Source organism: Muntiacus reevesi, chromosome 11, assembly GCF_963930625.1.
Source record: "Muntiacus reevesi chromosome 11, mMunRee1.1, whole genome shotgun sequence".
Classification (NCBI taxonomy): domain Eukaryota; kingdom Metazoa; phylum Chordata; class Mammalia; order Artiodactyla; family Cervidae; genus Muntiacus; species Muntiacus reevesi.
This window is the reverse complement of record NC_089259.1, coordinates 33,526,730-33,552,061: the sequence shown is the minus strand read 5'-3', so window position 1 is coordinate 33,552,061 and position 25,332 is coordinate 33,526,730. Positions and strand designations below refer to the sequence as shown.

The following is a 25,332-nucleotide window of genomic DNA, read 5'->3' as shown; positions in this document are numbered from 1 at the left end:
TGCTGGGAGCCCCAAGAGGGGCTGGTGATGTGCACACGGGCTCCAGGTCCTTGTAAGGAACTGAATGCTAATGACAGACACCCAGGAGGCAGCAGATGTTCCTAGGTGAGATTACAGATAAGAACAGGACAACTGGGGTAATAGAGGTGTGCTGTCTTACACCGCTCAGTGTGTATACTTTGTTAGGCAGCAACAGGGAACCAATAAACACCACACGCGGGTTTTAAAAAAACCTAACAGCTGCACGTGACGCTTCTGAGCGAGTGAGCTTAGCTTCCAACTGACACGTGCACAGCTGTCTTCTCGAGAGCTCAGTGTCCCTGTGGGTCAGTGTCAGCGTCAGCACTGCCCTCACAAAGGCTCCTAGTCCTATTTAAGTCAACCTCCTCTGGCTACTGTTGCTGGGCACAGGGACGACATCACTGGCCTGGGTACTTAGCTACAGAGAACTGCTTTCTGCTGCATCAATGAACCTCTTAAGTCTCACTCTTTTCTGGATCAAATTTCTTCAGCATTGGGCAAAAGTCACCTTTTCCCCTTAAATAAATTAATAAGGTACCATTTACTGAAAAGGCTAGTTGTCCATATACCAATCCTAAACAATTTTTCTTCATTTCTTCATTAATCTACCAATAAATACTTAGTAAGACTGTGCTAGGAATGGGAAGAAAACTGGGAGGTAGGCAGCTGTGACCTTTCAATCTGTCCTGAGCTATTTGATACTATAATGAAAAGAATGAGAAAGACTCAACTGCAGACTCTCTTGAGAGTATGACATGCAAATAAAGGGCAATTTTTGGAGAAATTACCTTTATACTGTCTTACCTTGCTCTTATTCAATTGGTTAGTTATGAACAAGTGGTACTCAATTTTCTATTGCCACTGTTACATGGTTATTTGTCCCTGTAAGCACATAATTATATATGACATGACAGAAAAAGAAGTATTAGGTTCCTAGCTAAACGTTAAAATTGACGATCACAGTAAAACCAAGTCTTATGTAAGCACTAAATAGGTTTCTGGTGCCAACCATCTGTCTGCTGTTAGAACCCAGAAGGAAGGAAAGCATTGCTAAGATTTGCAAGTCTGGTTTTCACACTAGGTGAAAATGTCCACTGGCTCTAAAGATGTTTAGCGGCAGTCATTTCAAGTCCAAAAACCTGATTTTCCCTTGACTTCATACTGAGGGGCAAATAACCTGGATGAAGGCCTTAATGATGATCAGTTAAGAGAATTTAAATGCTGCTGAAATCCAAAACAATAAGAAGTCAGAAATTCTGACAATAAGTTTTCAAGTTTTAGGCTCTTTCTTACAGTTAGTTACAAATTGATTGTTAGTTACAAATGGATCTGAATCTCCAAACCATTTTCCTAGAGTGCAAGAAGAATATTATTGCTAGTGTTATTAAGAACCACAGACATGTATAAAGCTAGTAAATGGTCAGACTACCTATTACAAATCCAGGCCTGACTCAAAATCCCACTTCTATCTTACCAACTGTTCTAGAACGTATCCACAAATTCATGAAATGATTAAGAGTCATCACTAAAAAGTTAAAATATACTCAATGAACTCTTTTTATACTAAGAAAAGACAGCCAAAGAGTACAAGGCATTCCAAAATTATTATCTTTTCAGGGACTTCCCTCAGGGTCCAGTGGTTAAAGACATCACCTCCCAATGCAGGGGGTGCAGGTTAGATCTCTGGTCAGGGGGCTAAAATCCCACATGCCTTGTGGCCAAAAAACCAAATCAAAACAGAAGCAATCATAACGAGTTTAATAAAGACTTAAATTATTTTCAAATAAGCGAAAGCTATGACCCTAAAGAATAACCTTGTTTAAACATTATCCAGAATATTGTGCCTAAACAACTTTCTACATCTGAGGTGATGAAATACATGGCTGGATAACAAGGAAAAACAAAAAACTGTGAACAGAAAGAAAACACTACACTTCCTCACTGAACCTTCACCTCCGTGAAAGCTCCAAGTCAACACTAACAACCCACAAAGGAGACATTTTATTAAAAAGTTTCAAATATTCTAGTATTTTAAAATATCACATAAGTGTATTTTGCTTTCACTACACTTCCTCAATGAACCCTTGCCTCCCTGAAAGCTCCAAATCAACACTAACAACCCACAAAGAAGACATTTTATTAAAAAGTTTCAAATATTTTAGTATTTTAAAATATCACATAGCGTATTTTGCTTTTTCCACATTTATTAAGTCTGGTGGTTTTCATTTTAAGCGGATGAAGCAATGTTTTCAGATGACAAGCATTACCTGATCCGCCAACACCTTCCTCAGATCCACTCTCCAGCCACTGAGAGTCACTGTCCAACAGGCGGTTTTTTGATTCACTAAGCGGTTTGATAGGAAAGGGCTGATTTGAGCCAATACTGAAAGAAGAGCAAATCATTCAGTAAAGAGTTTAATGCTCGCTTAAGGGTACTTAATTAATAAGCAGCAAATTAGTATTCCTTTTCCTAAATATGTAAGGGCAACGCATGAGATCTCAGCACTCTGAAAAAACTCCATCTTCAAAAGAAAAATATGCCCCAACCCCCGATTAAATGGCTCCCTAGACCCAAGAATCTGTACTCAGCACTGCCAATGAAAACAATTAGGCAAAAGAAAAATAGCTTCAGAGGCCAACCTGAAATGTGTTTAACGTGTTAATGTTAATCAAGAGCTGTAAGGTAGCACAGAACAGGTGAGGATCTAGGTCTGTGGCTAGGACAAAAAATTACCTGTCATTTCCCAAGTTTTCTGCTTTCTACCTCTGCAGTATAGATCTAAGGGGGAAAAATGATTCAGTGATTCAGTGCAGACTTATTTTTCTAGCTATGAGATCCAGGGAGGGAGGGAGTGGAGGAACACAAGAAGGAGGAAAAGGGAACTAATATTTTGGGGTACACACTATGGGCCAGACACTGCACTAGGTGCTTTAATAATCACCAGCTTCACAACAACCCCAGAAATAGGATGAATCCTCCTTTCAAAGAGCTGGCAGCCGAGGCTCAGACTAAGTAACTTGTTCAGGCCCACAGTAAATGTTAGAGCTGTGACGTCCCAAGGCCTTAGGTTCTAGGTTCTAAGGCCCATGTTCTAACAAATGTAATCTGTGACCCCTTCTCCTCCACAGTTTATTTCTGGAGTAAATGTTCAAGTGTTTCACTTTGACAGAGGTACCTCTATCTTCTTTAAAATTTCATCTAAAATGAACTATTTCTCTGAATTTATGAATCAGTGTGCTTGCCATACAAACTCTGAGAAAATATCCTCTAAGATGAATAATAAAAATTTTTGTATTTGTATTTTTGAATCCTCATATTATTTTCACAGTGCAGTTAAAATCTGTTTATCAAAATAAAATGGAGAATAGTACAATGACTAACTTCTTTGAAAATAATTGATAGAAACCAACATAATCAAATCTCAAAAGAGTCTCTGTTTCCAGGAAGACGCAGCACAGGTAGGGAAGTCATGCTTCCTTCTCTGCCCAGACACTTCCAGTGACACAAGCCTGTCTTGGCCCAACTACTAACAGCAGGCATTCATTTTCTTAACTCTCAAAGTGTTCCAGTTTGAATGGTTACCAAGCATATCAGCTGTATGCATACACTGACCCTCAGTTAAAAACCTGAACAGAATTTATCTTTCCTGTCTCTGCCGGCTTGTCACATTCCTACTGGATTTATCTAAGTGTAACACACAGACACACATAGATTGGTTTGTAATGAATTCTGAAAAACTTAACAAGAAGCACACCTTCTGGCACTTTCACTTTGGTTTGAGACAGAAGCTTGCTCTGGATCCGTCCCCACAAGGCGAGTTGGAAAACTGCAGCCGTCACCCTGGCTGCATAATGAAAAATACCAGTGATAATTTAATCATGTCAAGTTAAATCAAAGTGGTCAAATTTAACATCTATTTTTCAGAAGCATGGTATAAAGAGATTACTGTAACTTGTCATTTCAGAGAATTATTTCTAAGATTTCTAATTCAGAGGGTTATTAAACTTCACTGAGGAAGTAAGTCTTTCTTTTATAATTTACATGCAGTTAAAAACAATATCTTCTATGACTATTAAAATAATGATGACTACTAAAGTTATGATGCTTTAAACACATAGATTCAAACATCTGGATAACTGACTTGCCTGTCACCATCACTTAAGATATCACAGATGCTCAAACTGAAATTCAAGATGTAAATTTCATATATTTATTCATTCAACAACATTCATTAAATAAATATTTACTGGATGGTTTAAGTACCATTTTAAATGCTAGGGACATATCACTGAATAAAAGAAAAGAAAATCTAAAAAAGTAGAGCTATGCCTCACTTCCACATTCTTAAAACATCAAAACTATGTCCAGCAGGGAGTTCCACTTCCAGTCAAGATGGATTAATGGGAAGATGTGACCTGCTGTCAAACAGTTGACAGACAACTGTTTTCCTAACAGGCTGCGCAGAACTGCGGTGTCTAAGAGAAGTGAAGCCAGCCAAGGAGTCACAGTTTCTGCCAGAGCCTGAGCACCAGTGGGTGGGAGTAGGGAGGGGCTGTGCTGGTGAGCAGGGCAAGGTGGTCTCACTGAACTGAGGGGACAGAGCTGAGCAAGAGGAAGATGTGCAGAGAAACGGCTCCATCAATCTGCACAGCACTCTACTTGAGCCTTGAGATGAATTCTCAGCCATGCGCGTGAATCTGGGAAAAGAGCAACTGCACAGCGGAGCTGCAGCGCACTGCCAGCCTATCAGCTGTATGCATCCAGCTCTGCTGGACCCGCCAGAGCAGAGAGACGGCACTGAACACGGGGATCTGGTTGGGGGCCCAGTGGGCTCTCACCTTTGTTGTAGGATTACCTTGCCTGAGAGAAAACGCTACTCTACACCAACCTAGCAAAGGTTAAAACAAGCCTCACGAGGACTCAGCTGAAACTCAAGTAACTTGACAGTCTGCCAAAACAAAATCCAACATTCTTTAAAGGGAGACAAATTTTAAATACTCAGAATTTGAAATGTCCACCATCCAATCAAAAATTACTAGCATAAAAAAAAAAAGTCAACAGAAAAGGTTTAGAAATGACCATGAAAACCGGAAATATAGACTTAAATGAAGAGAAATGTAAGATATGAAGAATGAACCAAATTGAACTTCTGAAGCTGAAATTATATATACATATATATCTAAAACTGAAATAAAACACCTCACTGGATGAGCTTAACAGTAGACATTACAGAAGAAAAGATCAGTGAACTCACAGACATGTGACAGTAGAAACTATCCAACTTGAAGCAAAGAAAGAAAGATGGAAGAGGGGAGAGAGGGACAACAGCAACAACCAGTGGGTCTCAAGGAATGTTTCAAGAAGAACCTGAAAAGCTAGTGGGGGGAGGGCACCGGAAGAGGGAAGCAGGCAGCAAAAACAACTGAAAATTATATCAAAATTACTCAGACTTGATGGAAACTAAAATTTCATAGATTCAAGAAGTCTAATGAACTCCAAAGAGGATAAACATAGGGAAAAGCATACAGAGGAACATAATAAGCAAACCACTTGTAACCAGTGATACAGTCACAGTCTTAAAGGAGCCAGAGAAGGGGAGAGACAGAGTAATTTACAGGCACACCTCATTTTATTGTGCTTCATTCTGCTCTTGGCAGATACTGTGATTTTTATAAATTAAAGGCCTGAGGCAACCCTGCACTGAGCAAGTCTTCCAGGGCCATTTTTTCCAACAGCATTTGTTCGTTTTGCATCTCTGTGTCACATTTTGGTAATCCTTGGACTATTTCAAACCCTCCATTAGCAAAAAGATCACGACTTCCTGAAGGCTTAGATAATGATTAGCAGTGTTTAGCAATAAAATATTTTTTACTGAATTGTATATGTATTTTGTACCAGAGCTGACCAACTGTTTCCTTACCTGTGTCAGAAACACCAAGAGCAACAGGTATCACGAGACACTGGTTAACAATACACCACAAAGGTCCAGTGACACCCTGGGGCTTCCAATGCAATCACCAACTTTTTCTTTTTTTATAAATATATAAAAAAACAAAAAGTCAGCAAAACCAGCATTATGATGTAGTAAACAGAGTATAACTCTAAAGTCAGTGGGTCAGTAAAAACCTTATCAGACCATCCATAGTTTACCAGTGATCTGTTCTTCCTCAGACCACTAACACAACAGTCCAACAGGTGAAAAATAGATCGCTTTTTAGAAGGTACCAATGATCTGATAAGGATCTGACTTAATGGATGTTAAGGGGGGTTGGGGGAGGTGGGCGGGGGAAAAAAGGAACTGTAGAGCATAGCCCCTATTAAAACAAGCTAACTTTCCAGATTTTCCAAATTAAAAAAACAAAAACAAAACAAAAAAAAACCACTTCAACATGAAGCTACCATACAAAGTTTTTCCATATTTCTTTGTAAAAAGTTCAGAGTTTGCAGTCTAATCCTGGGTTTTTAACGAGAAGGACATTAAAAATGAATAATGCAATGAATGAGATCAAAAACACTCTGGAGGGAACCAAGAGTAGAATAACGGAGACAGAAGATAGGATAAGTGAGGTAGAAGATAGAATGGTGGAAATAAATGAAGCAGAGAGGAAAAAAGAAAAAAGGATCAAAAGAAATGAGGACAACCTCAGGGACCTCTGGGACAATGTGAAACGCCCCAATATTCGAATCATAGGAGTCCCAGAAGAAGAAGACAAAAAGAAAGGCCATGAGAAAATACTCGAGGAGATAATAGCTGAAAACTTCACTAAAATGGGGAAGGAAATAGCTACCCAAGTCCAAGAAACCCAGAGAGTCCCAAACAGGATAAACCCAAGGCGAAACACCCCAAGACACATATTAATCAAATTAACAAAGATCAAACACAAAGAACAAATACTAAAAGCAGCAAGGGAGAAGCAACAAATAACACACAAGGGGATTCCCATAAGGATAACAGCTGATCTATCAATAGAAACCCTCCAGGCCAGAAGGGAATGGCAGGATATACTGAAAGTAATGAAAGAGAACAACCTACAACCTAGATTACTGTACCCAGCAAGGATCTCATTCAGATACGAAGGAGAATTCAAAAGCTTTACAGACAAGCAAAAGCTGAGAGAATTCAGCACCACCAAACCAGCTCTTCAACAAATGCTAAAGGATCTTCTCTAGACAGGAAATGCAGAAAGGTTGAATAAACGTGAACCCAAAACAACAAAGTAAATGGCAACGGGTCCACACCTATCAATAATTACCTTAAATGTAAATGGGTTGAATGCCCCAACCAAAAGACAAAGATTGGCTGAATGGATACAAAAACAAGACCCCTATATATGCTGTCTACAAGAGACCCACCTCAAAACCAGAGACACATACAGACTAAAAGTGAAGGGCTGGAAAAAAATATTTCACGCAAACGGAGACCAAAAGAAAGCAGGAGTCGCAATACTCATATCAGATAAAATAGACTTTCAAATAAAGGATGTGAAAAGAGACAAAGAAGGACACTACATAATGATCAAAGGATCAATCCAAGAAGAAGATATAACAATTATAAATATATATGCACCCAACATAGGAGCACCGCAATATGTACGGCAAACGCTAACAAGTATGAAAGAGGAAATTAATAGTAACACAATAATAGTGGGAGACTTTAATACCCCACTCACAACTATGGATAGATCAACTAAACAGAAAATCAATAAGGAAACACAAACCTTAAATGATACAATGGACCAGCTAGACCTAGTTGATATCTATAGGACATTTCACCCCAAAACAATCAACTTCACCTTTTTCTCAAGCGCACACGGAACCTTCTCCAGAATAGATCACATCCTGGGCCATAAATCTGGTCTTGGAAAATTCAAAAAAATTGAAATCATTCCAGTCATCTTTTCTGACCACAGTGCAGTAAGATTAGATCTCAATTACAGGAAAAAAATTGTTAAAAATTCAAACATATGGAGGCCAAATAACACACTTCTGAATAACCAACAAATCACAGAAGAAATCAAAAAAGGAATCAAAATATGTATAGAAACGAATGAAAATGAAAGCACAACAACCCAAAACCCATGGGACACTGTAAAAGCAGTGCTAAGGGGAAGGTTCATAGCATTACAGGCTTACATCAAGAAACAAGAAAAAAGCCAAATAAATAACCTAACTCTACACCTAAAGCAATTAGAGAAGGAAGAAATGAAGAACCCCAGGGTTAGCAGAAGGAAAGAAATCTTAAAAATTAGGGCAGAAATAAATGCAAAAGAAACTAAAGAGACCATAGCAAAAATCAACAAAGCTAAAAGCTGGTTTTTTGAAAAAATAAACAAAATTGACAAACCATTAGCAAGACTCATTAAGAAACAAAGAGAGAAGAACAAAATTAACAAAATAAGAAATGAAAAGGGTGAGATCACAACAGACAACACTGAAATCCAAAGGATCATAAGAGACTACTACCAGCAGCTCTATGCCAATAAAATGGACAACTTGGATGAAATGGACAAATTCTTAGAAAAGTGTAACTTTCCAAAACTGAACCAGGAAGAAATAGAAGATCTTAACAGAAACATCACAAGCAAGGAAATCGAAACTGTAATCAAAAATCTTCCAGCAAACAAAAGCCCAGGACCAGATGGCTTCACAGCTGAATTCTACCAAAAATTTAGAGAAGAGCTAACATCTATCTTACTCAAACTCTTCCAGAAAATTGCAGATGAAGGTAAACTTCCAAACTCATTCTATGAGGCCACCATCACCCTAATTCCAAAACCAGACAAAGATGCCACAAAAAAAGAAAACTACAGGCCAATATCACTGATGAACATAGATGCAAAAATCCTTAACAAAATTCTAGCAAACAGAATCCAACAACATATTAAAAAAATCATACACCATGACCAAGTGGGCTTTATCCCAGGAATGCAAGGATTCTTTAATATCCGCAAATCGATCAACGTAATACACCACATTAACAAATTGGAAGATAAAAACCATATGATTATCTCAATAGATGCAGAGAAAGCCTTTGACAAAATTCAACACTCATTTATGATTAAAACTCTCCAGAAAGCAGGAAAAGAAGGAACATACCTCAACATAATAAAAGCCATATATGACAAACCCACAGCAAGCATCACCCTCAATGGTGAAAAACTGAAAGCATTTCCTCTGAAATCAGGAACAAGACAAGGATGCCCACTCTCACCACTACTATTCAACATAGTGTTGGAAGTTTTGGCCACAGCAATCAGAGCAGAAAAAGACGTAAAAGGAATCCAGATAGGAAAAGAAGAAGTGAAACTCTCACTGTTTGCAGATGACATGATCCTCTACATAGAAAACCCTAAAGACTCTTCCAGAAAATTACTAGAGCTAATCAATGAATAGAGTAAAGTTGCAGGATATAAAATTAACACACAGAAATCCCTTGCATTCCTATATACTAACAATGAAAAAACAGAAAGAGAAATTAAGGAAACAATACCATTCACCATTGCAACAAAAAGATTAAAATACTTAGGAGTATATCTACCTAAAGAAACAAAAGACCTATACACAGAAAACTATAAAACATTGATGAAAGAAATCAAAGAGGACACAAACAGATGGAGAAACATACCGTGTTCATGGATTGGAAGAATCAATATTATCAAAATGGCTATTCTACCCAAAGCAATCTATAGATTCAATGCAATCCCTATCAAGCTACCAACGGTATTTTTCACAGAACTAGAACAAATAATTTCACAATTTGTATGGAAATACAAAAAACCTCGAATAGCCAAAGTAATCTTGAGAAAGAAGAATGGAACTGGAGGAATCAACCTGCCTGACTTCAGACTCTACTACAAAGCCACAGTCATCAAGACAGTATGGTACTGGCACAAAGACAGAAATATAGATCAATGGAACAGAATAGAAAGCCCAGAGATAAATCCATGAACCTATGGACACCTTATCTTTGACAAAGGAGGCAAGGATATACAATGGAAAAAAGACAATCTCTTTAATAAGTGGTGCTGGGAAAACTGGTCAACCACGTGTAAAAGAATGAAACTAGAACACTTTCTAACACCATACACAAAAATAAACTCAAAATGGATTAAAGATCTAAATGTAAGACCAGAAACTATAAAACTCCTAGAGGAGAACATAGGCAAAACACTCTCTGACATAAATCACAGCAAGATCTTCTATGACCCACCTCCCAGAATATTGGAAATAAAAGCAAAAATAAACAAATGGGACCTAATGAAACTTAAAAGCTTTTGCACAACAAAGGAAACTATAAGTAAGGTGAAAAGACAGCCCTCAGATTGGGAGAAAATAATAGCAAATGAGGAAACAGACAAAGGATTAATCTCAAAAATATACAAGCAACTCCTGGAGCTCAATTCCAGAAAAATAAATGACCCAATCAAAAAATGGGCCAAAGAACTAAACAGACATTTCTCCAAAGAAGACATACAGATGGCTAACAAACACATGAAAAGATGCTCCACATCACTCATTATCAGAGAAATGCAAATCAAAACCACAATGAGGTACCATTACACGCCAGTCAGGATGGCTGCTATCCAAAAGTCTACAAGCAATAAATGCTGGAGAGGGTGTGGAGAAAAGGGAACCCTCTTACACTGTTGGTGGGAATGCAAACTAGTACAGCCACTATGGAAAACAGTGTGGAGATTTCTTAAAAAACTGGAAATAGAACTACCATATGACCCAGCAATACCACTTCTGGGCATACACACTGAGGAATCCAGATCTGAAAGAGACACGTGCACCCCAATGTTCATCGCAGCACTGTTTATAATAGCCAGGACATGGAAGCAACCTAGATGCCCATCAGCAGATGAATGGATAAGGAAACTGTGGTACATATACACCATGGAATATTACTCAGCCGTTAAAAAGAATTCATTTGAATCAGTTCTAATGAGATGGATGAAACTGGAGCCCATTATACAGAGTGAGGTGAGCCAGAAAGATAAAGAACATTACAGTATACTAACACATATATACGGAATTTAGAAAGATGGTAGTGATGGCCCTATATGCAGGGCAGAAGAAGAGATGCAGAAGTACAGAACAGACTTTTGAACTCTGTGGGAGAAGGGGAGGGTGGGATGTTTCGAAAGAACAGCATGTATATTATCTGTGGTGAAACAGACCACCAGCCCAGGTGGGAGGCATGAGTCAAGTACTCCGGCCTGTTGGGCTGGGAAGATCCAGAGGAATCGGGTGGAGAGGGAGGTGGGATGGGAGACCGGGATGGGGAATTCGTGTAACTCTATGGCTGATTCATATCAATGTATGACAAAACCCACTGAAAAATAAAAAAATTAAAAAAAAAAAAAAAAAAAGAATCCAGGAAAAAAAAAAAAAAGTTCAGAGTTTGCAGTCTAATCCTGGGTTTTTAACGAGAAGGACAGTTTCGGCCTGGACTTCCCCTTGCCCAGGATAATTTTTTGTTCTTCTTTTTGTTGACGCTGTCGATCTTGTTCTAGTTTCATCCTTTCCTCATGAATCTTTCTTTGTTCTTCAACAATTCTCAACTGTTCTTCAGCCAGTTTGGCTTGTGCTTCTGCAATTTTTCGGTTATTCTCTTCTAGTATTCGCTCTAGCTCTTCACGTTTTGCACGTTCTTCCTCCTCTCTGGCTTTTTGTGCTGCAAGCTCAGCTTGTCTCTGTCGCTCGAGTTCTTCGAGCAACTGCTTTTCCATGATGCGTTTGGCTTCCTCCACCCTTCGGAGAACTTCTCGCTGAATCTCACCCTTCCATTTCTCCAATTCTTCCTCAACCCGTTTGGCCACCAGCTCTTCCACTCTTCGTGCTATTTCTTCCTCGATGAGTTTTTCTTCTATTTCCTGCTGCTGAATTTTCCGCTGCCGCTCGAACTCTGCCTTCTTCTCCTCCTCCTCTCGCTTCTGCTTCTCGTCCAGGCTGCTGCGCTTGCTCACCATGCGCCCGAAGATGTCGATGCGGTCGGGCGGGGACGAGGCGCGCTCCCGGTCCCGCTCGCGCCGGCACACGGCCGTGTTGGTGGAGCGCGAGCGGGACCGCGACTCCTGCCGCCGGTTCATGGCCGTGTTGGTGGAGCGCGAGCGGGACCGCGACTCCTGCCGCCGGTTCCGTTTACTTTCCCGGGACTTGGAGCGCTTCCGCACGCGCTCCTTGTCCCGAGAGCGCGAGCGGGACCGGCTCCGCTTCTTGTTGTGCTTGCTGCTCTTGGTGTGCTTGGAGCGGGACCTAAAATATTTTTAAATCAAAGTATGTACATTGTCCTTTTTAAAAAAAGACCTAATGTTATCAAACACTTAACAGTCTATGGTTAGTATAAATATTGCTTTTATATGCACTGGGAAACCAAAAAATTCGTATGACTCACTCTGTCGTGATATTCGCTTTACTGTGGGGGTTGGGAACCACACCCGCACTATCGCTGAGGTGTGGCTGTACAAACAGTGGAATAAAGGTATTAATAACAGGGAGGCTGATTTACTGACACAAACAACACAAGCCAGAGGATAAGGGAACGATATCTTTAAAGAAGAGAAAAAAAAAAACCCCAAAAAACACACAAGCCAATAAAACCAATTGCCAACACTGAAATTTCTGTTTAGGAGAAAATAACCTTAAAAAATGAGTCCGGGTTCCAATCAGTCAAGGGTGGCCAAACTTGAATATGAGAGACAACCGATAAAGCACACAGAAGACGCTGGTGCGCTTCAAGGTGAAACAGGAAGACGAAAGAAGAAGTGAGCTGCCCACCAGTGAGACAAGGCAGAGACCCCGCGGGCCGCAGACATGCAGCTGTGGGAGGGGGGTGGCAGGAGAAATACTTGAAGTAGTGGTTAAAGGTATTTTTCCAAATTTGTTGAAAGTTTAAGTTACAGATCCAAGAAGCTCAACAATCCTAAGCACAAGAATCATGAAGAAAATAACATCATTTGCATGAAACTAGGGATAAACAAATTGTATCAAACTAGAGGTAAACAAAATCTTAAAAGTGGGCAGAGAAAAAAGTCATATTACACAAATAGAAAAAAGATAATGTCCACAAACGTCTCTTCAGAAAAAATGCAAGCAACGTCTACAATTCTATACCAAGCAAAAATGCCTTTCAAATATGAAGGCAATTGGGAATTCCCTGGGAGTCTAGTGGTTAGGACTCTGTACTTCCACAGCCAGGGCCCAGGTTCAGTCCCTGGTCAGAGAATTAAGATCCCACATGGTTTGGCAAAAAAGAAAAAGAAGGCAAATATGTCATTTCCAAACAAATAATAAGCAATACAGTTAATTAAGGGAAAAAAGAAAAAGGAACCCACAGCACTTATAAATATGGTCCTTGAATTTGAAATACTTTTTCCTTTTTTGTAATGACTTTTGTGTATGGATGGCCTAGGATGGCTGAAAATTTGGGAGAAAAGGAAATTAAGAATCACTTTGAGCATATATTCTCACTTAAATTTGAGGTAAAAACTGCACTATGTGTTGGGTCTTCTTTAAGATACAACTGATTATATAACCTGTACTGGAAAAATCTCTGAAGATATGGTTAATACATTCTTATGATTCTTTACTTTAAAAAAAACTTATTTTCATTTTGAAGGATATGGAGTGATTATTATTTTCTATGAATCACATCTTTTTTCCCCCCTAATTCTCACTCAAATACATGCCCAAACTCTCCTTTGTCCATAAAAAAATATGAAAAACAAAATACTTATGTAATCAAGATATTCTGAGTTTTCATTCTCAAGGCTCATAATGTCATAATATACTGGATTCTCTGAATCCCAAGACATGTAACCAGAGAGAGACTGTCACAGATTCCATAATATCTGAGACATGCATTTTAGAAGCTACCTTGAAAATATTGGAAGCAGCCAATATTTCTTTTCATCGCCAAAGACTTGTCTCCAGTTTTTATTGCATCCAAGTGAGAAACCATTTCCATCAGCTCCATATGAAAACGTGGGTGCGCGGAATGATTCTGTTTAGATATATTTAAAAAAGAAGAGTTAACCTATTTGAAAATTATAAGAGGGAAGAAAAGTACCAATTTTTTTTGCTTTATATCTTTGATATCAAAAACTATAAATATAATTTAAAATAAATACCATATTGTAACACTTAAAAATGAGTTTCTAAAACTTTTCTGAGAAAACATATAACCTCTGAATATTTCATCACCTTTACAAAATCTACTAAAGTATGTTCAATATATCTTACATATATATATATATTTAAGATATTCTATCTCTTGCAACTTCACTCATTCATTATGTATGAACTTCCTACTGTGTGTCTTATGGCACAGTTCTAAAGTTTTGGGATTCCTAAACAATTATAACTTACGTAACCTACTTACCTATGGTTGTTCTGTTTTTTCCAACTAGCCAGCAGTGGTAGCTGAGAAGTGACAATACACTGATGAAGAACATCGTAGACACAAAGAAAAGAAAAAGTACGTGGAATTTTGCACGTGTATCTGTGAGTTCATTCTGAGAAAAGAGAAGAGAAGAATTACTTAGAGAATAGTCAACCTCTAAAATATACTCTTATTATTTGGTTCTTTTTAATGACTGTTGAATTCACCAAAAAAAAAAAAAAAAAAAAAGCCAGGTATGAGAAGTAATAAAATAAATTAGATAATACATCCAAAAGCAACATGTCCCAAAGCAGAGCTGGTATTACCAAAGGGGCTTGCTTACATGTCAGGAAGAGTCACTTTAAAAACTGCTCTTAAATTTTAGCAACACTTTCAGTAATAAAAAGATCAACATTTTACTCAACATTTTTCTTTTACAGTTTATACATGTATTTAAGCTTGCCCCCAAATCTAGCATCCATGAGGGTTTTCTCCATCTAAGCTAAAATATTTGCTTGTGGTAGTTATGTATGCTGCTAACCAGAAGCTAGCTGTGATAAAGCTCTTGTTGGACTTCCCTAGTCTCTGTTCTTGGAACAAACATACTGGGAACAGGCTAGCCCTGGAGCTGCTTCCATGCCTACCTTTAGAGTCCTTGTGCATTCCTACAGAGCCTTTCCTGGTAATTCCCAGTTCCAGTATATAAATTTGCCACAAGGTATTAGTGAATGAAAACAGCATCTCTGTTACCTATCCTAATGGTCATATTCATCTCAACGGAAGCACATATTCACCTAGAAGTGAGGATCTAGCAAGGGGAGAAGCAGCAGCCTCGGGCAGTCACTCTCACAGTACAGGCCAACCACAGCCTCAGAGAACACGAGCTGCTCCTGTCTGACTTAAACACTGTTCATAGGCTAGTGAAGTGAAAGTGTTAGCTGCTTGGTCACATCTGACTCTGCGAGCTCATGGACTGTAGCCTGTCAGCCTCCTCTGTCCATGGAATTCTCTAGGCAAGAATATTGAAGTGGGTCGCCCACTCCTTTCTTCAGGAGATCTTCCTAATCCAGCGATCGAACACACATCTCTTGCACTGCAGGCAGATTCTTTACCATCTGAGCCACCAGGGAAGCCAGGCTAAGTGGCAGGTTTTTAGCGTTAGGTATTTCTGACACCTATCTTTTCCTCTTGTCTTCTAGAGGAAACACAACTCCTTTTAAATACAAGTGATTCTTCTACCTCCCCATCTTGCGAAGCAAATAAGTATTATACATATTCACTATAAATGTCACAAAAAAAGATGGCAAGAATGTCATGGCAATAATGTATTTTACCTTTGGACAACTCTCTGTAGATTTCCTGCGGCAAAGCTTGTACAAATAGAGACAGTGTATTAAGAAACCACTTTTTATACAAAATTATCCTGCTATTGTTATCCTTGCTATTGTTGTAAACCTTTCATGTCTCGAAGGGTCACTAAGTTGTAGCTCTTTAAATGTCACTGATGACATTTTCTCAAAAAACCACAAAAGACAAGGACATTCTGCTTTCCAAGCACATTTAGGGTACACTTTACACACCCCTTCACAAAGTTTTTAAAACTGATTTGTATCCAGGAAAGAATAAAATTAATTTTGCTTAGCACATAGCCTTTTAGCAAACTTCTGATGAGCGCTTTCTAAAAATCAGACCTGGTCCCTTCTGTTCCGCCTCACTGGTGGGCAGCAGCCATGGGAGAGGTGCCTTCACTTACCATCTGGTCTAACAGCAACCTGAGGAGCCCTGAGGAAGTCAGATGGTCTCACCCCTCTCTGTTCCCCACTCTGACCCTGGAAACACCCCGAAGGCCCTCTCCCCTGGGGCCTCCTCGAGGGCTGCACCAGCCTCCCTCTGGCTCAGCCTCACGAGCCTCCTGGCACTGGCTCCTCCTCTTAGGCTTTGACTCTCTAAAGTTTACATGCTTCCTCTGAGACGTTCTTCTCTCAGATATCCACTAAGTTCCGTCCTATCTTTGTCAACTATTACCTTCTTACTGAGGCCTAACATAACATTCCATTAGTTTCAGGAGCTCAACATAACGATTTCACACACGTCTGTAACTGCAAAATGATCACGACAGTAAGTCCAGCTGACATCCAACACCACACAGTCACAGAATTTGTTTTCTTCTGATGAGACCTTTCGAACTCTTAACTCTTAAAGATTTTCAAATATACTTACTGATTATAGTCACCATGTTGGACATTACATCTCCAGACTTATTTTGACCACCTTCACCCACTTTACCCATCCTCTACCCCATACTTCTGACAACCACCAAAATGTTCTTTTTGTCTATGAGGCTTCTTTTTTTTTTTTTTAATTCCACATATAAGTTAGATAATATGGTATTTTTCTCTGACTTGATTCAATTAATATAATGCCCTCGAGAGCCATCTGAGTTGTCATAAATGGCAAGACTTCCTTCTTGTTTTATGGTAGAATATTCCATTGCACATTTTAAAAATTTTGTTTATTCTTGGTTGTGCTAGTTCCTTGCTGCTGTGCATGGGCTTTTCCTAGTTGCAGTGAGTGGGGGCTACTCTTCACTGCAGTACACAGGTTTCTCATTTGTGGTGGCTTCTCTGGCTGGGGAGCACAGGTTCTAGATGTGTGAGATTGAATAGCTGCAGCACATGGGCTCAGAAGTTGCAGTGCATGGGCTTAGCTGCTCCATGGCATGGAGCATGAGTCAGGGATTGAACCTGTCCCCAGCATTGGCAGGCGGATTCTTATCTATTGGACTAAAAGTGAAATTCTTCACAGCATATTTATACCACAAGTTCTTCATCCACCAATGTAAACTTAAGTGTTCTCTTGTCTTGGCTGTTGTAAATAACCTGTGACACAGGGGTGCAGGTATCTTTGTCAGTGTTTTCGTTTCCTCTGGATATATTTCCAGAAGCAGAATTTCTGGATCATGTGATACGACAGTTCTAATTTTACTTTTCTGACGACTCCTCATACCATTTTTCATAAGAGCTGCACTAATTTACATTCTCACCAACACACAATGGTTCTCTTTTCTCCCCATCTTTGCCAAAACTTGTTATTTCTTGTCTTTTTGATAACAGTCATTCGATCAGGTATAAGGTGATATCTTGTTTTAAAAAAATACTTTCACTTATTTATTTGGCTGTGCCAGGTCTTAGCTGTGGGATGCAGGATCTTTAGTTGTGAACTCTTAGCTGCAGAATGTGGGACCAAGTTTCCTGACCAGGGATCAAACCCGGGCCCCTTGCATTGGGAGTGTGGAGTCTTAGCTATTGCAACCTACAGGGAAATACCGCTGCTGTGGTTTTGACTTGCACCTTCTTGATGATTAGTAATCCTGAGCATCTTTTCTTGCATCTGTCGGCTATCTGTATGTCTTCACTGGAGAAAGGTCTATTCAGACCCTCTGATCATTTTAAATCTGGTTGTTTTGTCTCATTCTTGCTATTAAGTTGTGAGTTCTTTATATATTTTGGATATTACCCCTTATCAGATACATAATTTGCAAATATTTTCTTCCATCCAGTAGGCTTTTTATTTTGTTGATAGTTGCCTTTTCTGTAAAGAAGCTTTCAGTTTGATGTGGTCTCACTTGTTGAGTTTTCCTTTTGTGGCTTTTATGTTTGGTGTCAAATCCAAACAAGTCACTGCCAAGGCTGATGTCAAGGAGCTTGCTCCCGTGTCTTCTAGGTTTATGATTTCAGCTTTCACGTTCAAGTCTTTAGGAACTGATTTTTGTCCATGATGGAGGATTAATGATTAGTTTCATTATTCCACATGTGGCTGTACAGGTGTTCCAACACCATTTACTGAACAGACTTTTTCCCATTGTATATTCTTGGCTCCCTGTCATAAATTAATTGATGCTTGGGTTGATTTCAGGGTTCTCTTATTCTGTTCCATTGATCTATGTGTCTGTTCTTATGCCAATCACATACTGCTTTGATTACTATAGATGTGTAATATAGGAAGTGAAATACCTCTACCTTTGTTCTTCTTTTTCAAGACTGTTTTTGTCATTTGCAGCTTTTTGTGGTTCCATACAAATTTTAGGGTTGTCCTACTTCTGGAAAAATGTTACTGGAATTTTGATGGGGATTGCAATGAATTTGCAGATTACTTTGGGTAGTATTTATATATGGTATTGATATTTTAAACAATAATTCTTCCAATCCATGAGCAGACATTATTTTTCCATTTATTTGGGTCTTCTTCAGTTGCTGTCATCAATGACTAATACTTTCCAGTGTACAGATCTTTCATCTTTGCGGTTAAAGTTATTCCAAGGTATTTTATTCTTCCTGATGCAATTGTAAATGGGACTGTTTCCTTAACTTCTCTTTCTAAAAATTTGTTATTAGTGTACAGAGATGCAACTGATTTTTGTACACTGGTTTTGTATCATACGACTTCAATGAACTTGCTTCTTAGCTAACAGGTTTTTTTTTGGTAGCATCTTTAGGATTTTCTAACATGATATGTCCTCTGCACACAGAGACAGCTTTACTTCTTCCTTTCATATTTGGATGCATTTTCTTTCTTTTTCTTGCCTAACTGCTCTGGCTAAGACCTTCCGTACTATGTTGAACAAAAGTGGCAAGACTAGGTATCCTGGTTTAGTTCCTGAGAGGAAAGCTTTCAGCTCTTCACCACCGAGTACGATGTCAGCTGTAGGCTGACATATGGCCATTAAACTGAGGTACGTCCCTGCTACACTCATTTTGTTGACAGTTTTTACCGTAAGTGGATGTTGAATTTTATCAAATGCTTTTTATGCATCTATTGAGATGATCCTATAATTTTTATCCTTCATTTTGTTAATGCGGTGTGTCACATGTACTGCTCTGCAGATGCTGAAGCATCCTTGCATCTCTGGAATAAATCTTACTTGATCAGGGTGCATGTGGTCCTTTTAATGTATTATTGAATCTGGCTTGTTAATATTTTATTGAGAATTTTTTAAAATCTATGTTCAATGGGGATTTTGGCCTGCAATTTTCTTGTGGTGACCTCGTCTGGTTTTGGTATTAGGATAATATTGACTTTATAAAATGAGCCTGGAGGTGTTCTCTTGTCTACTTTTGGAAAGAGTGTGAGTTAGATCAGTGTAGGCTGTTCACCTGTGAAGCCACAGGTCCTGAACTTTTGGAGGTTTTTGATTACTCAATTTCTTCACTATTAATCAGTCTGTTCGATTTTCTCTTCCTTCATGATTGGTCTTGGTAGGTTGTATGTTTCTAGGAATTTATCCATTTCTTCTGGGTGTCCAATTATTTGGCATATAATTGTTCATAGAAGTCCCTTTGACCCTTTGTATTTATCAGCTGTAATGTCTCCTCTTTCAAGTCCCCTCTTCCTTTTTCTTCTTGGTGAGACCAGCTGAAGGTCTCTCTATTCTTTAAGAAACCCAGCTCTTAGTTTTAGTTACCTTTTTAGTTTCTATTTCACTTCTTTTCACTCTGGTCTTTGTTATTTCCTCCCTTCTGAACTTGAAGCTTTGTTCTTTTTCTAGTTCTTTGAGGTGTAAAGTTAGGTTATTTGAGATCCTTTCTTACTTCTTAACATAGGTTTATCTCTATAAAGTTCCCTCTTAGAACTGCTTCTGCTGCATCCCAGAACTTTTTTTATGTTGTATTTCCATTTTCATTTGTCTCAACAGTTTTTGATTCCTTCTTTGACCAAATGATTGTTCAGCTGCATATTGTTTAATCTAAATATATCCGTGAATTTTCCAGTTTATTTTTCTTAAAATTGGTTTCCAGTTTCATACCATTGTGGTTAGAAAAGATGCTTGCTATCATTTCAATATTCCTAAAGTGACAAGACATGTTTTGTGACCTAACACATGACCTATCACAGAGGATGTCCCATGTGCACTTGAGAAGAACATGTATTCTGCTGCTTGTGGATGGAGGGCTCTGTCCATTAAGTCCCTCTGGACTAAAGTGCCATTTAAGTCCAATACTTCTTTATTGCATTTTGTCTAGATGATCCATCCACTGATCAAAGGCCCTTACTGTGATCATGCTATTTCTCCCTTTACTTTCACCCTTTATTTCTGCCTACTGTCTTGCTCTCTCATTTCTCCCTTTACTTCTGTTAATATTTACTTTATATATTTAGGTGCTCATTTTGTTGGGTGCACAGATAATCTTCTCTAGGATATTCACTAACTTCCTTCAAGTCTCACTCAAATCTAATCTTCTTACTGAGGTCTACCGTGATAAATCTTTTTAGTACTATAACTTGCCCACTATACCCACCTGCCCCACACACTTGCTAAGTCCTTTACCCTGATTCACTTTTTCCCCACAGCACTTAGTTTCCAATATACAATACAATTTGCTTATTTACTGTGGTTACTGTTTGTTTAGTCCTTCTCACAAGTAAGTTCTACAAAGACAGAATTCTTTGTCTGCTTTGTACATTGATATATCCAAAGTGCCTAGAACATATGTGCCTGGCACATAGTAACTGTTGAAGAATGAAGAGAAAAGCAGACTTAAGTTATCAGTCTTTCCTTACTCATCATGAATCTTAAAAAGTTTGACAATATTTACTTTTCATTAACAAATCATTACATGCAAACACTGCTGAAGTTTCTGATAAAGAAATGTGACATTCTGTAATTTGGACGTCATTCATCTGGTTCAACCTTCACTTTATTTACCTAACTTCTCCAACCTCAGTTTACAACTCTGAAAGCTGGAATAATAAGAGCTCCTTCTGCATTAACTATATTTTCTTCTTCTCTGCAGCCTGGGATCCGCACATCTGGATCCCAGCTGACTCAGGAGAGAGTGCCTCTCCCAGGGCTATCTGTTTCTTAAAGAGACAGCATGGAATGTACTTCTCAAACTATATACAAACTAATCGGTCCAGAGCACAGTCCAAAACACCACTGGTTACTTGACTCTCACAGTTCAGTGGGCAACACTACCCTGCCCTACTCACACCAAACAAGGGACTGCCTGGAGCCCCAGAGACCACTGAGGTTACTCAAACTAGCTAGCCCTATGCGCACTTACCCTGCCTCACTGTGCCTCTCCCATGGACACTAGTGAAGGCTCTGGCCCCCCTGCCTTCGACTTCCTGAGCGACTCTGGTGCTTCCCCGTGTGGGCCTGTGTAGTGTGGTGGGAACCCTCCCTTGGAACTGTGAGTAACAAGCTATCTTTTCAGAGGTTATCACCTGCTGATCTGTTAGTTTCACCACACCTGAATAAAAATAAAACCTACATTTTAAAGTACCTTCCTAGGGTTTTTAAGAAGAGTAAATACAAAAGCACCTTTTAACCACAATAACCTCCACCTTCAAAACCAAAGACTTAAATGGAGGGGAAAAAAAATGCTAAAAGAAAAGTTGGATGAATATTTGTATAAATTTACAGTGACTAGAATAAAGCCAAAAATCATAATTAAAAAGTACTACTTTAAAAATATAAAACTGATTTAGTAAAAACAAAATGAAGTTATAAGACATCAATCAAAATAGGAAAACATTTGCCACTCACAATAGGAAAATGATTAATATCTACAGAGACAGGAAACAGATTAATGATTATCTGAGGCTGGGAGTTTCAATTTCATTACTGTAAAAACTTCAGTAAGTCTCATCAACTCAAATGAAAGGAACCACTTCCCTAAAATTGATAGCCCATTGTTAAGAGTATGGTTGAAAACAGTCTGAATTACTAAAAGAAACTCACTATGTCCTGTGTAATACTCATTTATTCACAAATAAACATGTACATAGGAAGGGAAATTTTAACCCCATTTGTCTTCTGAGCCATTATAAATTCTAACTGGTACAATTAAGTACGTCTACTTATAATACAGAATGAAGGAATTATTTATGAAATACCATCTTAAAAAATCTTAAATATAGGTTTTAAGATAGAAAAAAGACTTACCGTCCAAAATTTTATAAAGTACTGTAAAACTGTTGTAGCCACGAAAAGGCAATATAACAGAGAGTAGAATAAAAAGAGCAGGAAGAATTTGTAATTAGAAAATCCCACACAGTTATTCACCCTAGAAGAATAAAGAAAATCACATTGTAAAAACAAGACAAACTTAAGAGAAACAAAACTAGAATGGTGTCTGCCAGGGACTTTCGGGAGGGGAGCAGGGAGCTATTTAATGGGGACAGAGTATCAGTTTTGCAAGATGAAACAGTTCTGGACACTGGTTGCAAAACAATGCGAACAGGCTTGACACTGCTGAACTTGTACACTTAAAAATGGCCAAGGTGGTAAATTTAATTTAAAAAAAAAAAAATCATGATTGAAAACAAATAGGACATATCAAAAAATGTAAAATCATTATAACTATAAATGGTTCATTTGAGAAGAAAGGGGTAGTGTCTTAATTGTGGATGTGAGTTTTAAATTAATTCTGTAAGAATTTGGAATTTCAATGTTAATTCTTAGTATATAATTTTTTGGGTTAATAACACCAGAATATATTTTTAAAGAAAAACATGTAAACAGAAACATAAAACTACATCAATTTTGATATCTATGAGTAATTAAATTGATCTTCAAAATTTAGGAACACTGAGATCAATCACTCTAAATAAATACCCTCCTTCCCACTTCCCCACCTCATGTCATCTCCTTTGTGTTTTATACGTACCAAGGACAGTGATGGTCCATCTTAAGAATACACCTAAGAAACAAATGAGCAGAAGAAAATCCATGTAGAAAAATTCCACTAATTCTAATTTGATTTTTGGTTTTTTTGGACTTAAAATTTTCCCTTTCACAATACATCTTAGGAAAACCAACCCAGTAGAACGAGGTTAGAGACAATTTCTGTTATTTCACATAGGTAAGAGGCAGTGATTTTTCATACTGAGAACTGAGCTGAACATGGCCGGCTGCCTTGAGCCACTTCAAGCAACACTGTAATAATACACAGGTAAGATGCATATAGCACTTGGAACAGTAGCTAGATGTAGTTTACAGAGTCAGCTGAGGAAGACAAAAGGGAAAGTTACTTAAACATATACAAGTCATAAAAACACAACTTTGGAAAAAAAAGTGTTCAATAAATGGGCTTGTATGTAGTCCGTCTTCCTACAGATATATTACAATTCTATCCCATGTATAAAAACCACTGTATTTTAAAATCAGAAAAAAAAAATCCCCACATTTGTCCCTTCATCAGTATATGCAATGTATATTTGCACAAAGTTAGACAATAAGTAAGATTAAATGGCCCGCCTCACTGAAGTTCAAGGACTCACCGGGATTCCTACACTAAGAGTCTTACTTTCAACACACCACCTTCTCACAAGAGCATAAGAGATAAAATCTTCCACATTTTAGGGGGAATAACTTCACAGGTGGTAATTGAAAGTAATATTTCTGTGGTTTGTTAGGCTTTAACGCCAACATTAATAATAAAAGCAACAAAACTGTCATGGTCTTTTTAATTCAGAAAATAAAGTTTATCTTTCTTATGGGGGTATTACTTACTTGCTCATCAATATTACATTTAAATATAAGCAGAAGTACACATACTCAAAGATCTAAGTGGTGCAGAACTGTTACCTGCGGTAACTTCAGCGAGTGTTCTGGCTCGTGCATGGGTTCCTGCCAGCTCTGCACACACAGCAGCGCCAGGAGCCAAGGCAGCGTCCTGGCAAGTTTCTCCCCCCGTCCTCCCCACACACCAGCTCCGGTCATTCAGACCGCCAACGAGGAATACTTACACGTCACATGCTGAGCAGTGATGCGCACGGTCAGGCTTAATCAGCTGACACCTTTCACAATATCTGACGGCTACATTTAAGAATTAAAAGGAAGTTGTTGAAGGATATGTTTTAGAGTTGAGTTAATACGACTATAAAATCTGCTTTCACTTTTTACAAACAACTCTGGAAAACTGACAACTGATAATTTAAAAATAATACCAATAACTAAACAGACTTTTTGAGAAGATTTTTGAAGGGTCTTAGATGACTGAGTAGACAGAAAAACTGATGTAAACACAGCAATCAGAAAAACTGCAGTTTCCACGGTGTTTTGCCAGAAGAACGATGTTGCCGTGACAGAAATGAGCTTGATGGGGTGAGGGAGTGGGTACGGGAGGAGGGTTTGGTTGTTTTTCTTGCTCTTCAAAGAGCATTCAGAGTCTCTACTCTGAGACAAACACTGCTTCATGCTGAGAATATACAGTTGAACACGACAGACTTCCCTCCTGCCCCCAAGGTGTTAGGTTTTGTCTGGCTTGAATTTGGACAACAGGTCACTCAGGAACCACTGTCCTTTGGAAGCTGGAAGTACAAGAATGGAGCTCGAGTGGGCACACATGCCAAGGTGAATGCGAAGCCCTGACAGTGGTCTCCAGGGGCCCTGGGGGAGGGCTGGGCAATGCCCTTCTGAAACCCTCACTAGTAGACGCGGTAGATGTGTGTCCTCGAGTGCAGCTGCCATCCCCTGCCACCTTACAATGGGTGCTAGGGTGACCACAGCCTTGAGTCTGCTAACTTATATGAAAAAAAGGTTTAACTCAGCTCTGAAAACTATTCAGAAAACAAATTATTTGAGACACAGTAAACTAAACATCACAATATTGTGGTGTCAAAATCCCATGGCTGAAAACAGCTGAAGGAACTGTAGGAAAAGAACGGGACAAAAGCACCTTGTGAGGCAGGGTTAAAAAGTGCAGGAGGAAGAATAAGCATTCAAGAATGCAAAAACAACTAGAACAGAAAAGTACAAAGAATAAAAATTTTTTAAGCAGTTAGACCGACAAAAAGCCACTAGGTATGGTTAGGAAGAATGAAAGCCAGTTGCCTGGAACCTGCTGGAAAAGAAAAGAGGCCGGGGTGCAGACAAGTTACAAAGAGACCTGCAATCATGGGGAAGAGAAAACAGAGTTGTAGT

General features: G+C 38.7%; 1 protein-coding gene and 1 pseudogene across 2 annotated transcripts in view; both read right to left on the bottom strand.

Annotated features, from left to right (window-relative positions):
* The window catches only part of ZDHHC20 (zinc finger DHHC-type palmitoyltransferase 20), a 64,321-nt gene that overhangs the window by 3,952 nt on the left and 35,037 nt on the right, over nucleotides 1–25,332 (bottom strand). Inside the window, exons 5-12 of one of the 2 annotated variants that reach the window (XM_065901782.1) lie at nucleotides 24,156–24,225; nucleotides 23,075–23,107; nucleotides 22,351–22,471; nucleotides 14,406–14,538; nucleotides 13,901–14,027; nucleotides 3,777–3,866; nucleotides 2,289–2,404; nucleotides 826–903 (exon numbers count right to left, since the gene is read on the bottom strand). In XM_065901782.1, coding sequence (XP_065757854.1) covers nucleotides 866–903; nucleotides 2,289–2,404; nucleotides 3,777–3,866; nucleotides 13,901–14,027; nucleotides 14,406–14,538; nucleotides 22,351–22,471; nucleotides 23,075–23,107; nucleotides 24,156–24,225 — 728 coding nt within the window. In that variant the 3' untranslated portion in view covers nucleotides 826–865. The remainder of the gene's footprint in view (nucleotides 1–825; nucleotides 904–2,288; nucleotides 2,405–3,776; nucleotides 3,867–13,900; nucleotides 14,028–14,405; nucleotides 14,539–22,350; nucleotides 22,472–23,074; nucleotides 23,108–24,155; nucleotides 24,226–25,332) is intronic. The other variant, XM_065901783.1, reaches the window with a different exon arrangement.
* LOC136144475 (arginine and glutamate-rich protein 1 pseudogene) lies at nucleotides 11,426–13,839 on the bottom strand (annotated as a pseudogene).